Source organism: Condylostylus longicornis, unplaced genomic scaffold, assembly GCF_029603195.1.
Source record: "Condylostylus longicornis isolate FDR11 unplaced genomic scaffold, ASM2960319v2 ptg000006l, whole genome shotgun sequence".
NCBI lineage: Eukaryota > Metazoa > Arthropoda > Insecta > Diptera > Dolichopodidae > Condylostylus > Condylostylus longicornis.
In genome coordinates, this window is record NW_026577975.1 from 1,961,888 (window position 1) to 1,977,136 (window position 15,249).

Here is a 15,249-nt window from a genome sequence, read left to right on the forward strand (position 1 = left end):
AAATGTGTTTCTGTAGAATGTAGAAATAATATTGAATAAAACCGTTGTAAAATACATTAATTGGAAAAAATTATTTAAAATAATTGGAATGCAATATTTTGTATGATTTTCCATATTTCAGATATACACTGAAAATTCTTAATTTAATCTCAAGTTTTTTCACAAATACTTACAAGTTTGTAGAAACTAAATATTTTATTTTTGATTTGTAACATATTCTAATGATTCTCGATAATCTTCAATATCCAACATTTATATATTCTGCTCCTCTTCTAATTTATAATATTGTTGCAGTAGTTATAAAAAATATTTAAAAATAAATGAGATTTTGCTGCATCTGTTTACTAACTTCATGCACACTCTTTTTGAAGTAAGCTGGAGTGATAATGAAAAATTATCTCAACATGTTTTATCGTAAAAAACGCTTACAAACAATTCTTTTAAATATTCGATTAGAATTCTCAATGATTGAAATTAATACACATACTTATGTTATTTATAATTTTGGCAAAAATCCAAAAAATATGACGTTTAAAGTGAAACGTCACTGGTTCTTTCGAACGTCAATAAAAACTTTATAAAATAAATTTTTAAGAACCTAAAAATTTATTCATTTAGCTTGATTTGTTAAAATATTTATTACTATCTCATTTTGTTGAGACTATTTGCTCAATGCAAAAAGTTTAAAAAAAAAATTTATAATACGCATCTTTAACTTGAAATTGACATATTATCAGTTGTAAACACTTTGGATGACATCGGCAGCACTAAAATTTTGTACTTGTCTACTTTTACCCAAACTAAATACTTTGTGGAGCGTTTCATTCATTAAACCGGTTGGTTCATCATCGTCGTATCAATTTTATATTTCTAGTTAAAAAGTTTAATATTTAACAGGAATAAAAATGGAAAATGCAGAAGAAGTTCTTCAAATATTAGAAAGATTTACAAAATTAAAACAAAAGGATATACCGAAAGAATTAGATGAATATGTAAGTAATTATATGAAAATGCCGAAAATCATGAATCCTGTTTTTTCATTAAACTATATATTTAAATTTTAATTTTTAACATTTCAGCTTGCTTATGTTGCAAAAACTGGGGATACCGTATTCACTTGGGCCAATATAAAATATTTATTTCGCGAAAAACTAATACACGTAATTAAAGACTTCCATGATTCTACATCTAACGTAGATGGTAAAAATGTAAAAATTATAAGTTTAAAACATTTATTTATTCAATATTTTCCAGATTTACCTCAATATCCTAATGTTGATCCTTTTAACTATGAGACTATGAAAACTGCACTTTTGGAGCGTTTGGAGCTTTTCAATTCGGCCCCATTTACAATACAAAGAATATGTGAGCTTCTTACAAACCCTAAAAAACAATATAGTCGCATAGACAAATATATGAGGGCTTTAGAAAAAAATATTCTTGGTAAGTCGAAATTATAATTATAAAAACCTTAATTTTTTACTTTTGTTCTTTTTTAAAATGGTGAAAGCAAAAATTTTCTCGATGTAGCCATCTTGTTTTTTTTTTTTCTTTCCTTTCTTTTCCTTTTTCTGTGTTCATACCGGTAGGTGGGTATATATAAAGGTATACCTAACATGTATTATACGTGATGTATGTAAAAATTTTTTAACAATCTTTTTCATCTCGGTTTTTATGAAAAAAAAATCAAAAGAAAAATTTACATTCCAATAATTTTTTTTTTATTTTCTCCTTTCTTTAGTGGTTAGCACCATAGAGCCCGGCCGAAAACAGCCCGAAAGTGAAAATGGTGACTCTCTAGACTCAGTAGTCATTTCTTTAGATGTTAACGTTGATATTGAAATGGAAAACGAAAATATCTTCAACGTTGAAAATTCCAAGCAAAATGGGTCTAATGGAACTACTACTGCAACAATTAACAACAAATCCGAAGCAGAGAATAATAAGACACATGATGACGTCGAATTGCCTACAGCAAAAAAACTAAAGTTGGAAATGAAAGAAGAAAAAGCTCTCCAGAATGAGGTAAATAAAGACGGTGACAAAATAAATGATGAAAGTGTTACTGAAAAAGATAGTGATAAAACTGAAGATGATGTGATTTCATCAACAACAAAAGACGATAAAAAAGAAATGGATCAAGATAAAAACGATGACCTTGATGGTTCACCTAGAGAGATCCAAGCTGTGAAATCTTGCGAAAAAACTGAATCTGAGTCTATTGAAACCAACTCAAAAGACAACCAGAAAGAGGAAAGCAAGGAAGAAAACATTAACGAAGAAAACGGGGACGAAGGTATAGAAAAAGAGGATTTGGGCGATACCAAATCATCTAATAATGAAATAAAAAAGACTGATGAGCCTACACAAGAAGAAGAAGATAAATTGTTAAATGTAGATGATGAACCTACTGTTAAAACCACTGATGTTGCACCAACAACAGATGAAAACGTATCCGAAAAGCAGGAGGAAATTCCTTTGGAAGATAGTAAACCAAAACCTCCTGAAGAAGCTTCACCCTCTCCTGAAACTAAAAACGATGTAGATAAGAATGTATCGGATTCAAAAACTTGTGAACAAGACGAAGAAAAAAAAATTGAATTATTTAGCACGGATGATGTGATAGATCCTTCTGAGGGAGACAAAAAATCCTTGCAACCATCGGAATCTGAAGCAAATATTCAAGTTAATGCAGAACAAATTTTGGAAAAGATAAACGAGGTCGAAGAAAAAAGTGAGACTATTTCTAATAATGCTAAAGAGCATATAGTTGAAGAGCATAAACAAAAGCAAACAGAAGAAATGGCTGTAGAAGAATCTAATATTCAAGAAACAACGGATGCAGTTAAGAAAATTGAAGAAGAAATTCCAAGAACTGAAGTTTTAACAACTACTGATACTCAAGAAATTCCAGAACCAATTCCAGAAATTGAATCTACCCCAATTACGGACACACAAGTGACGGCTGATCAACCTATGGAAGATCCTTCAATTTCTGATAACCCTGTCGATATTGAAACGACAGCAGCAGAGACAACTCCTTGTGTTGAAATGCAAACAGCAGACTCAAATGAAATGGCAACTGATGATGTACCACCAGCTAAAATTGATGATAAATTAGAAATAGCAGGCATGGATGTTGATGATGTTAGTCAAGGAGAAGCAATGGATCAGTAATTTAAAATAAAAAAAGAAAAGTAAATTAAATTTAAATTTAGGACTCTTGTCACGACTTTTACTCAAAACAAGTATATTAGAAATTTAAGAGAAGACCATAAAAGTTATTTTAATAAAATACAACACTACTACAAAAGCGAAGCTTTTTTTTACAATGAACGTGAAAATTAAAATCGAAGGCACGAAACATTTTTATAATTTTATTATTAGTCGTATGAACTATTAACTTAGTGTTCTTTTGTATTGTAATCGTAACTTTCTGTTTCCATACTAAAAATAAAAGTATTAAATCATAAAAAGAATCAATGAAAACATTATCTCTTGTAATCATTCAAATATCAATTTTAAAATAAAAATCACAAAATGATTTACTAGACTGAAATACTGTATTTATTGTCTTAAAAGTTAGATTATAGATGGATTTAAAATAAATTTTGATGAAATAAGATTTTATTTTTGCTGTCATTACGTAAATTTATTCTTAATCCGCTGGAATTTTTATTTATAAAAAGAAACAAATTTAAAATAAACTGTTTTGGTATAATTTTATTATCAAAACTTAAATAGTTTCAGGTTTATTGTATACATACCTATTATAATTCATAACATTGCTTCGATAGAATTTTTTTTAATTAAGGATCCTGATTAATACAATAATACTTGATATTTGTTTAAAAACGTTTTACACAGGTCCACAATTTATGCAAATTTTTGCCTCTGTTGAACAGTAAAATTTAGACTTTAGCACACCTATAGTCTTCTATACAGTTTTCCTTTACATGCAATGAGAACATTTTTTTTTGTTCAAATTTTGATGCCGTGTATTTGGTTGATTGGATGCAACTATCCTAATATGTGTACCGTCAAGGAACCATATCTTCAAGAAATCAGTTGTTTTAAAAAAATTTACCCGATATTGCCCCTTTTCATCTTGTTGGATTTAATTTTTATCTAATTATGCAATTTTCAAAAATAACCCTTGAAAACACAGTATGCATCATTGGCTGTGCTAGTCCAAAAGTAGCGCTCATACCTTGCTAACTATATTTAGCAAAAAATTTAGTCACACCATATTTTAATTAGTGGTGATAGATCAAAGATCCTATTTGTGATTTTAAATTTGTGCTGAGTTTCAGATAAAGTAATTAACCTTCCCTCTTTTTAGTTCGAAATGTTTTACAAACCTACAAATATATATTTTAAAGTAATGTTCAAATTTGAAAAAATATTTATACTAAATTAACCCTTAGTAGTTTCAATAGATTTGACGTATGCCAAACAAATCTGCGCAACTTACCCTTGTTTATATTTTTCTCAATATAGCTTTCACTACTGCCCTATTCTTCATTATCAAAAAATGTACAGTTATCATCATATTTGATAAATAAAAATCTTTGCACCAAATCCTAAGAAATATAAATACATATGTATAGATTTATTGTTCCAATAAAGAATAGGTAAATATTAGATATTATTATGCAGAGAATATAACAGCTGTCAAAAATATGATAATTTTAGCAACGTTCAGGATTAACAGGGCAGGCATTTCTGTCTTTTTATCAGGTCTTTATGCTCAAAACATAATTTAAATTTGAAATACATAACATGTGATATAATTTATTTTTTGTGTATATAATTTAATTTTCGCGATTTATTACAAATTAATAATTGATTTGAATTACAAAATTTGTATATTATTATCTTACATATTAATGCATATTTTATATTTTACATTCATAATACATACTTTATGCCTTGTATGTAAGGCATACAAGCCTTAATCTAACTCTGAACTACATCTTTGACAGCAAATAAACAAAACTTACTTATGAAAACCTATATTTTCTACGTTGATTTTGTAGTCATTGAAATAATTTTGACAACGCCAAATTTTTTTTTTAAATTTCAGAAGTAAGTTCCTATAACCAAATAAATCTATAAAAATTTTGAGAAATTCACAACAAGCTCAAAATTCTGTTTTTAAAAAATATTAGGTTTTGTTATCAGATAGAGGAGTTCTGTAAATTTTTATTTTTTTTATTTTTTTTTTTTTATACAAGAAAAGTATGACTTCATTTCCAGAAAATTTGAATTTTTTGCAAATTTCATATTTTTTTTTGTTTAATTGTTAAAAATTTATTTAATTTTTATCTATTGGAGATAATTATTTCATCAATCACAATTACTTAACATGACAATTTAAAATTTAAATCTTTCGCAGGAACATCATATTTTGTCTTTTCATTTAAAAGACGTGATCTTTCAGTGTTTAGTAAAACTTAAAAAAAAATAAAAACTTAAAACAAAAAAGATATTACTTTACTAAAATATTACTTATTATTGTTAAAAAAAAAAAAATGCCAAAAAATTGTTATTCGCTCAAAATATATTCATAACTCCTATTTTGTACTTACACATTCAAAAAAATGGCAATATTAAATCCAGAATTATACTAACATAAAACTATCTCCTCAAACAAGAAACTATATAAGTATCTAGAATCATGGAATTATTTTAAATTTATTAGCAGGAATTAAAATTAATATTTATAAATTCTTTAAGAACATCAAAAATATTTTATAATCTTGTGAAAAGTCTTGTAAAATCTTGTGAAAAAATGCGAATCCATAATTTTTATTATAATTATGGTATCTTTAAATACAAAATATAAAAAAAAAGAAAGTAAAATCACTACTTTCTAATAAATATGGTAATATAATGTATAAAAAAGAAACGTCAAAAACGTAGCACTCACACTCAAATAATTGTTGACTACCTCAAAAACTCAGCAGTTCTCTTTTGGTAGACAACTAGCGAACGTGAAGTTGGGTTGTGTTGTGCCGGTTTGATTTCCTTTTATTTAAATATTAAATTCTGTGCTTTAAAATTATCTTATTAGTGGGAAAATGGCATTAATTCGTTTCACTGCCAATAAATTACAGGATGCGCAGGTTTGTTACAAGAAATAATTGTGTATTAAATTCCTTATCATAAAAAGCAAAGAAGCAATTTGATCAAGTTTTTTGCCCCTATTTTTTTCTTTTTTTTTTTATTCTATAAAAAGAATGAAAAAATTAGAAATAATGGGTCAATCCAATATTTACGAACCTTAAAAATGTCAAAAAAGAAAAAAAAAAAAATTTTATATTTAATATTTTCATTTTAAAATTTAAACTTATGTCAAAAAAGAAAATTTTCAACGTTGCATAACAAGTGTTCAAATTAGATTACATAAAAAGAAGAAAACACAGTACGAATATTGTTTGTTCATCACATTTTCACAAAAGCATTATATTTCCAAAGTAATACCAAAAAAAAAAAGGAAAAAAATAAACTCAGAGTAAAATATTCTATTCACATAATTACCATATAAAAATACAAAGTTCCACGTTGAAGTCAAGGTTGGACGACACGTTAAATTATCTTCACATAAAATTTGAAGAAACTATTAATCTTAATCTCTTAAATAAGAAGAAAAATTTAAGCAAATATTAAAAAAAAACTATTGTGTCTGTGTTTTACAATTTTTTATAGAAAATTTTGTGTTTTCTTGTCGTTATGCGTATTTTTTTTATAATACACACATGGAATATGATTATGTTTGATTTTTATAAAAAATTTAAATACTTTTAAAAGTATATAGGTATGTACCTATATTTTCTGGAATTAAAGTAATTTTTTTCAAAATATTTAAATATTTATAAAAAATACACATTATACTCTTCTTACTTAATTCCAAAAATATTGATTTTTAAATTTGTTTGAATATGTAATTACGTAACATAATGTACAATATACTTCGGTTTTTTATTACACACATTGTATTTTACATGTATTTTTCATTAACTATATACAATATGTTACATATGTGATATGCCTACCTATTAGGTAGCTATTATAATGCAATTGTTATAAAAATACGCTAAAATAAGCTTGTCCTTAATGTGTATTATTTTTTTTTTTTAAACTTTTTTATTCATACTGCATACATTTGCAAATAAATAGTGTGAAAATTTTCTGACATAATTAAGTATGTTCGTGAAAAATGAATGTTTTCGAATAGGTATAGTAATGAAAATTTTTGGATGATATCCTAACGAACTCCCAGTGAATATGGCGGGTATTTATAGTGAATAAAATACATATAATATGGATGGTTTATTTTGAAAGTGGTCTAAGTCCATTTACAATTTCAAAACATTCTTATTTCCAAAGCAATGATAATGTAAATTTGAAGAATTGAAATTTATGCTACGGGGTAAAAGATAAATATTAAGTAAGCACATATGTATGTAGCTAATTAACTAAATTTTTTGCTTACTTTAAACCGAAACAAAGCTATAATAAAATTTTTAATTGAAATTGACTTAGGATTGTAAAATAAACCATCCAGGTTCAGAATGTAATTTTATATACAAAATATTGTCATGCGTTCAAAAATTCATTTTTCTAATTCCTTACATTTTCAAATTTGACTATAAATCGAATTGGAATATGTAGTTGGATTCCCGTCTAATTTTTTATTTTTATAAAAAATATACATAGATATAAAATTATAAATAAAAAACTATTATAAACTGTCTATAGGTATTCCTATCAACCTATGGAGTTTTTCTTTATTAAAATGAATAAATGAACAAATAAAATAAAAATCAGATCTAAATTTAATTTAATATCACGTTATAAGTGTGTAGTTTATGCCACTTGTAGTTTTTTTTTTTTGATTATTTTTTTTATTTTAATTTAATATTTTTAGTAAGTATAGGTATTGCATATACTTTGAGCTCATTCACCATTCAATATTTTCTTATCATACAAATACACTAAAAAAAAAAAAAAAACGATTTCAAGAAATTTTTAATAAATTCATACAAGTAGTAAATAGAACTCATAAATGATTATGTGTACCTATATTATCAAGAATTAATATAATATCACCTCACTATTTATAAAATATACAATATATCACTAAGTAGGTAGTAGTTTATTATTAAAATTTTACATTTTAATAAAGAATTATAGTTTTCGAAATGCATTAAAATATATCACCTCACTTACATATATTTAATATATGTACATACAAAATATGCATTTTCAATTTACAAAACATTAGGTCAACGGCGTGTTTTAATTGAGATAAATACGGAAAATAAAATAAAAAAAAAACGTAATAAAAAGATTTGTAAAAAAAAAAAAATTTCATAGTCAAGGCCTCGATGATCGATGAGAAGGTCTACTGACGATGATTATAAATGGCATGATAACATTTTTTTTTGTCTTATTGTTGTTACGAAGCTTTTAATTTATGTTATTAGGTTATAATAAGTGTTTGCTTTACTATTTTTTTTTCCTTGTTTTTTTCTTTTTGTTTTTACTATTATTACATTTTTTGTTTTTTTTTTACTCTTGAATTAATCTTATTGTGAAGATAAATCGAAAAAACAGATAATAATTAATAATTTTAATTGCGAAACAATAATATATTGTACTTTATTGTTTATATAGGGGGATGTGGGTAGGTAGATAGTTAGGTCGGTGCCTACCGTAGTAATTCTAGTTAAGTAATTCATTAATTTTTTGTATTCATTTTGATTCAGTTTGTTGATTTTTTTATAATAACACGCAAAATAAATTAATAAAAAAAAAAAAATAAGAAAACTTCTTAATTTAATTTTCGAAAATTTATTAGATCTCTTAATAAAAAATTTAAAATCAAATTCAGGTGATGTTGTTTTTGTAAATAACAATTTAATTAGCAAATATTCTGTTTATTTTAGTTTTTAGTGTTTATATTGTACGTCTGTATGTATTTAAAAAAAATTAAGATGTTACTGGTATTTTTTTTTTTCGAAAAATTTTTGAGAAAAATACTTATTCTAAAATAATTTTGAATAGAAAATACTGCAATATTGAAATATATGTACGGGAACTAGATTTGTGTTTATATTAAAAATGTTGTTTTGTTATAAGTGTTATAAATTTAAACAATTTTTGTATTAATCTGTATATTTAATAGGTATGGCAAATATTGCAAAAAAACATATATATGATTTTTGATAAATTTGACAATAGTTCCGAATAATTAATAAATAACTAAATCTCTATGACAAAATATATAAATTGCGCCCACGTAACAGTCCATATTCATTTATCATAGGCGCCTACCTAACAAATTAAAATTAAATGACGATATAATTAGTTACATCTTCGATTTATTTCTGTAATACAAACCCAAATATAAATGATACATAATATTGTAATTCAATCAACTCTAATTCTAAATTTGTAATTCATGGCTGACCAGATTCAATATAGTTTTCAGATAAAAAAATAATACATTATGTTTAATATATACATATGTATGTATGTATTTAAATAAATCTATCATTACCTTGTGCTTGAAATAAAGTTCAGTCATCAGTATACATATGCATCTAACTATTTTGTAATATATTAAATCATAGAAATAAAATTAAAAATATATTAATTTTAATTTAATAAGCTGCACAGACACAAAAAAATAAAAAAATAAAACAGAAACATTACTTCGACCTTGGTTTTTTTTTTTTACGTAAATAATTATAGAATAATGGAAAAATAAAAAAAAATTTTTATTTCTCTTATCATTTAAAATAAAGCTTAAAAGTAGTTAAATATTACAATTTTAATTTTTTGGGTCATAAAATTAATAAGCATGTGAATTTTGTTGTAGTTCATTATTTTTTAATATTCTCATTATATTATTTTGTTATCATGTGAATCTCGTTTATTTTTTTAACAGGTAGGATCATATAACCCGTGTTGGGATATCGCAATTTTAATGTTAAATTTGACTTTATGGATTTTAGTTTTGCGTTGAGTTTTTTTTTTAAATTATACCAATTGCATTTTAAAAAAGTATACATCCAAATTGTTCCATATTTACAGATAAAAAAAATATTTGAAGCAATTAATTATTAAGAAGAAAGTATGAAGCATTATGATGTAAATTATGTACAATGTCAGAACCTTTAGATATTAAAATATTAAACTTCAAAATTAAATTCTTGAAGTTGCTACCTATATATCGTTATACATTCAAAATATAAATTTTTTGTGGGCGAACATGTTTTCAATGCGTCATGTATAATGTCCATATTACTATTATACATACATACATCAATATTAAGACTGAAATTATTTTATTGATTTATTTAACATTGGTTTTATTTACATACACACGTGTTCGAAGTTTTTAATATTTGAACATAAAATCGCCTTGTATTTTGTCTAATCTAGTACAATTTACTAAATCAGATATCCCAACACTGAACTGTTAAATAATAATCTACAAAATATAAATGTAAGTAGTTAACTAACTAACCAATAAAAAGATTGATTACGTTGTATGAAAATTGAATTTTTTTTTTTTTTAATTCTTTAATATATAAAAGGAAATTCCAATTTTCTGAAAAAAAAATATACTTCCAGTGAAATTTCAATGTATTTTTAAGTATGTAATAAAAAATTGAATATTAAAAAAAAAAAACCTTTTTTTTTTAATGATTCTCTATAGTCTGACTGAAATACAATACAAAATATATTGTTTGAATAAATATAAAATAGCTTTCTTAAAAAAAGTATGAATTTTATAGTTAGGTAGCTTTTAATTTTAGTGTATTAGATAATAAAAAATTATACTTATTAACCTTAACACGTAAAGGAATTTCATGTAAACGTAATTCACAATACATAATATTTTGTAAAATTTTAAAATATTCAACTATAAAATTTAAAATGTTTTATAAAAATTTAAAATATTCAATTTTTTTTTTTAAGATGAAAGTGAAAACTGAATTTCCTTTAGTTTATGTTCAAATTTAAATTTAAATTTTTATCGTCTGTCTTCTGGTGTCTTGCAATAAAAATAAAAATAAAAAATATATAATTCGCTGCAATTTCATTAATATTTTACATTTAAAATTATGATAGGGTAGTAGCTGAATCATGCAATTATTATTAAGAATTATTAAAAGAAATAAATTAAGTAAATTTTTTATTTATAAACAGAAATTAAAAATAATTCAATTGAAATAGGGAAAAACTCATTTTGAAAACTCTTACTGAAATAATTTTTTTTTTATTATAAAAATTTTATTTTTTCCCTTTCCTTTTTGATTTTGATAATTTAGTCTTTATAATAAAATAGTAAAATTTATTGGTTTTTTTTTTTTTTTTTTATTAACAGAAGCTGACTTCACCTTTGACTACTTATATTCGTAATATCTCAGCGGCATCAAATAACTTACGAGATGTTTTACAAAATAAAATCCCGGCTGAACAAGAAAGAGTCAAGAAATTTCGTAAGGAACATGGAAGTACAAAAGTTGGAGAGGTTACAGTTGATATGGTAAGTATTGCAGAACAAAAACCAATATTTGGCTAGTTATTGTTTAGTACAATGAAATGGAAATATTTTAAATTCAAAATTTTATACAATAACACCAAAAACGGCCTAATTTAAAGTTTTAAAAAAAGAGAAGACAAAGTTAAAAGTAAATGGAAATAAGCAACAAATTATGAAAACAAACAAAGTATAAAGAGATTTTTTTCTGTTTTGAGTTTAAGCAAAAACATTTTTTTTTTTCTTACAAGTTATTCAATCATCTGGCTTTTTGCCATCTTTAAAATTATAAAAATAACTTACAAATATATTTTTTTATATATTTTATTGTTGCTTTTCTTTTTTGCTTTCACAAAAACAGAAAGTCTTTTTTGATTCGAATTATTGTCATTAAATAGAAGAGGTCATAGTTTTCTTATTGCGTAAGGAGGTCAATTTAAAATGAATGTTAACCAAAAATTTTCAGAAATTTGAAATTTCTCCCAAACTTTAAATATACCTTTTTTTTGGAAATGAAAGTAGTTACAAATTTAATTTAATGCTATTTTTAATGAATTTGTAGCAATTTTTGATTTTATTCTTTACATAGTATAAAACAAATAATAATTTTTAAGCATTATAAGAGAAGAGAGTCTTCAGGAAAATATTCTATTTCCAAAAAAAAAAATGAAATATTTAATCATAGGTACCCTTACTTCATCAAAATTGAAAAAAATTTTTAAAAATTATTGCTATAAATAAAAATTTTGTTCTTGCAACGAACCAATGTAATTAAGTATTCCATGCCTAATAAGTAAGTGTGAAAAAATGGATGATAAACTGCCCCCTATTTAATTGTATTTTTTCCGTGAAATTATTAACTAAACTTTTATAAAGTTTTGATTAAATTCAAACAACGTAACAGTTTAATTTTTTTTTTTATTGTGTAGACATTCCAATGTTATGCTACTTGAATTGCCAATCAATTTCAAACATAGAAGCTTATCTATCTATCTATCTTTAATTTAATAATAGTCCTGAAATTAATAAAAAATTTGAAAAATACGTATATACATATATAAAATGTTTTTATTACTTTTGTAGATGTATGGTGGTATGCGTGGTATTAAAGGTTTAGTTTGGGAACCTTCAGTATTGGATCCTGATGAGGGTATCCGATTCCGTGGATTATCAATTCCAGAATGCCAAAAAGTTTTACCAAAAGCTCCTGGCGGTAGCGAACCTCTTCCAGAAGGCCTTTTTTGGCTTCTAGTCACTGGTGATGTACCAAATGATAATCAAGTTAAAGAATTATCAAAAGAATGGGCAAAACGTGCTGCATTACCAAATCATGTTGTGACAATGTTAAATAATATGCCAACAACATTGCATCCAATGTCACAATTTTCATGTGCTGTAACAGCACTTAATCACGACAGTAAATTTGCAAAAGCATATTCACAAGGTGTAAATAAAGCAAAATATTGGGAATATGTATATGAAGATAGCATGGATTTAATAGCTAAATTACCAGTTGTCGCTGCAACAATTTATAATAATACTTATAAAGGTGGAAAAGGTAATCAAACAATTGATCCAAATTTAGATTGGTCAGCTAACTTTTCAAATATGTTGGGTGTAAACAGCTCTAATGAATTCACAGAATTAATGAGATTATATTTGACAATCCATAGGTATTTATTATATTTATATAATTATAAATTTAAAGTGAATTAAATACATTTTTTATCTTATTAGTGATCATGAAGGTGGAAATGTATCAGCGCACACAACACATTTGGTTGGTTCCGCTTTGAGTGACCCATATCTTTCCTTCGCAGCTGGCTTAAATGGATTAGCTGGTCCTTTACATGGTTTAGCCAATCAAGAAGTACTCATTTGGTTATTAAAACTTCAAAAAGATATTGGAGTAAATGCAACAGAAGACCAAATGAAAGATTTCATCTGGAAAACATTGAAATCCGGACAAGTAAATTCATAATAAATTTTTTCAATATGTAAATAAAAATACATATTTATTTTTAGGTTGTACCCGGTTATGGTCACGCTGTTCTTCGTAAAACTGATCCAAGATACACTTGCCAACGAGAATTCGCCTTGAAACATCTACCAGATGATCCCTTATTCAAACTTGTATCAACAATTTACAAAGTAGTACCTCCAATTTTAACTGAATTGGGTAAAGTTAAGAACCCATGGCCAAATGTTGATGCTCATTCTGGTGTTCTTTTGCAATACTATAAACTTAAGGAAATGAATTATTATACAGTTCTTTTTGGTGTATCACGTGCTCTTGGTGTATTAGCTTCCTTAATTTGGGATCGTGCTTTAGGTTTACCAATTGAAAGACCAAAATCATTATCAACAGATTTGCTTATAAAAGCTGTTAAAAAATGAAAAGTTTTCCATTAATTTTATTTTTAATTTAACATTTTTTATTTTAGAAATCATCCCTCCCTTATCGTCCGAAAGTTTTTTTTTTTCTTAAAATAATTTAAAATTATTCATACTGACTAATAGATTTACTATTGTAACTATTGTCGTGAGTCTTACAAAATGTTGTTATAGCATTTTATATACATACATACATAAATCATTAAGAATATAAAATATTTGAAATGTATATTTTTTAATTGAAATTGCTTTTACTTTCCTATAATTTAAAAGGTATAACTGTAATCAATTCATTTAAATAGGAAACGTAAAAACATTTTTAATTTCGTTTTAAGCATAATGAAGCAAAGATTAATATTTATTTTATTTACCAAGAATATTTTCGAATAAAATTCATCTTGGTTGGTAATTTAATTAGCTGATAACTGATACAAACTGCAATTCATTTAATTTAATGAGCTACATACATGTTTTTTTTTGGATTTGGTTAAATTAATAAGAAAAATGAGCATTAAAACGCTTTGGGAAATATACTTAATTTTATTATTTATATTATTGAAAAGTGGAAGTGTAAAATATTTAATTTGTCAATTATTATAATTATTTTTAATTTTTTTATTTGTTAATTTCTTAATTATGTTGACTTACAAATGTATTAAATTATACAAAACAAATTAAATATAACCACCAAATCAATTATTTTGTTTTAATCCATTATCTCTTACTTTATTCCCTCTTTTATATTGTTTTTCTTTATATTTTTTAAGTTTATTTTACGTTTCATAATTTTAATTCAAATTTTAGAAAGAACATACTTACAAATGGCAAATCAAGATAGTGAAAAGATCTCATTTTTTTTAATATACATATATAAGATTTTATAAACCACAAAAATTTGATGTATTCTTGTTTAAAAATACGTACATAAATATTTACACCAACAAATTTTAGAAATTTTTAAGCAAGTTATATAACCATTCACTTTGTGAAGTTCGAATAGGCTTAAGGAAAATGTTTTAAAGTTTCGAATAATTTTAAGTGCTCGTAAAACACATAGTAGGTGCAACTATGTACAAAAACGCAAAATTTGTGCGACAATAAGAATTAAATAATATGCAGTGAAAGGAAATTACATAATTATAATTAAACCTGTAAAAATAAAATTCTCTTTTCCAATTTTTAAAAATGTTTGTAGTTAAGACGCTATAGCTAAATGTATTAAAAAACGTTGGGTTATAAATAGATAAAGTGATTATAAAATAATAATGTTTTTTATCTTTCCAGAATATTCAATA

At 24.7% G+C, this 15,249-nt stretch overlaps 2 protein-coding genes across 3 annotated transcripts; both read left to right on the forward strand.

Moving 5' to 3' along the window:
- The first annotated feature begins 796 nt into the window (after positions 1 to 796).
- LOC129618180 (serine/threonine-protein phosphatase 4 regulatory subunit 2) lies at positions 797 to 3,549 on the forward strand. Of its 2 annotated transcripts, XM_055533007.1 has the most exons (5): positions 821 to 836; positions 898 to 992; positions 1,080 to 1,200; positions 1,255 to 1,443; positions 1,742 to 3,549. In XM_055533007.1, the coding sequence occupies exons 2-5, from the start codon at positions 906 to 908 to the stop codon at positions 3,175 to 3,177; spliced, it is 1,833 nt and encodes a 610-aa protein (XP_055388982.1). In that variant the 5' UTR covers positions 821 to 836; positions 898 to 905; the 3' UTR covers positions 3,178 to 3,549. The 2 variants fall into 2 exon arrangements, with proteins under 2 accessions (XP_055388975.1, XP_055388982.1); XM_055533000.1 differs by having other exon boundaries at positions 797 to 992.
- A 2,410-nt stretch (positions 3,550 to 5,959) lies between these two features.
- LOC129617794 (probable citrate synthase 2, mitochondrial) lies at positions 5,960 to 14,650 on the forward strand. Its single transcript, XM_055532855.1, has 5 exons — positions 5,960 to 6,128; positions 11,405 to 11,566; positions 12,644 to 13,233; positions 13,298 to 13,529; positions 13,586 to 14,650. The coding sequence occupies exons 1-5, from the start codon at positions 6,084 to 6,086 to the stop codon at positions 13,955 to 13,957; spliced, it is 1,401 nt and encodes a 466-aa protein (XP_055388830.1). The 5' UTR covers positions 5,960 to 6,083; the 3' UTR covers positions 13,958 to 14,650.
- The last annotated feature ends 599 nt before the right edge of the window (positions 14,651 to 15,249 follow it).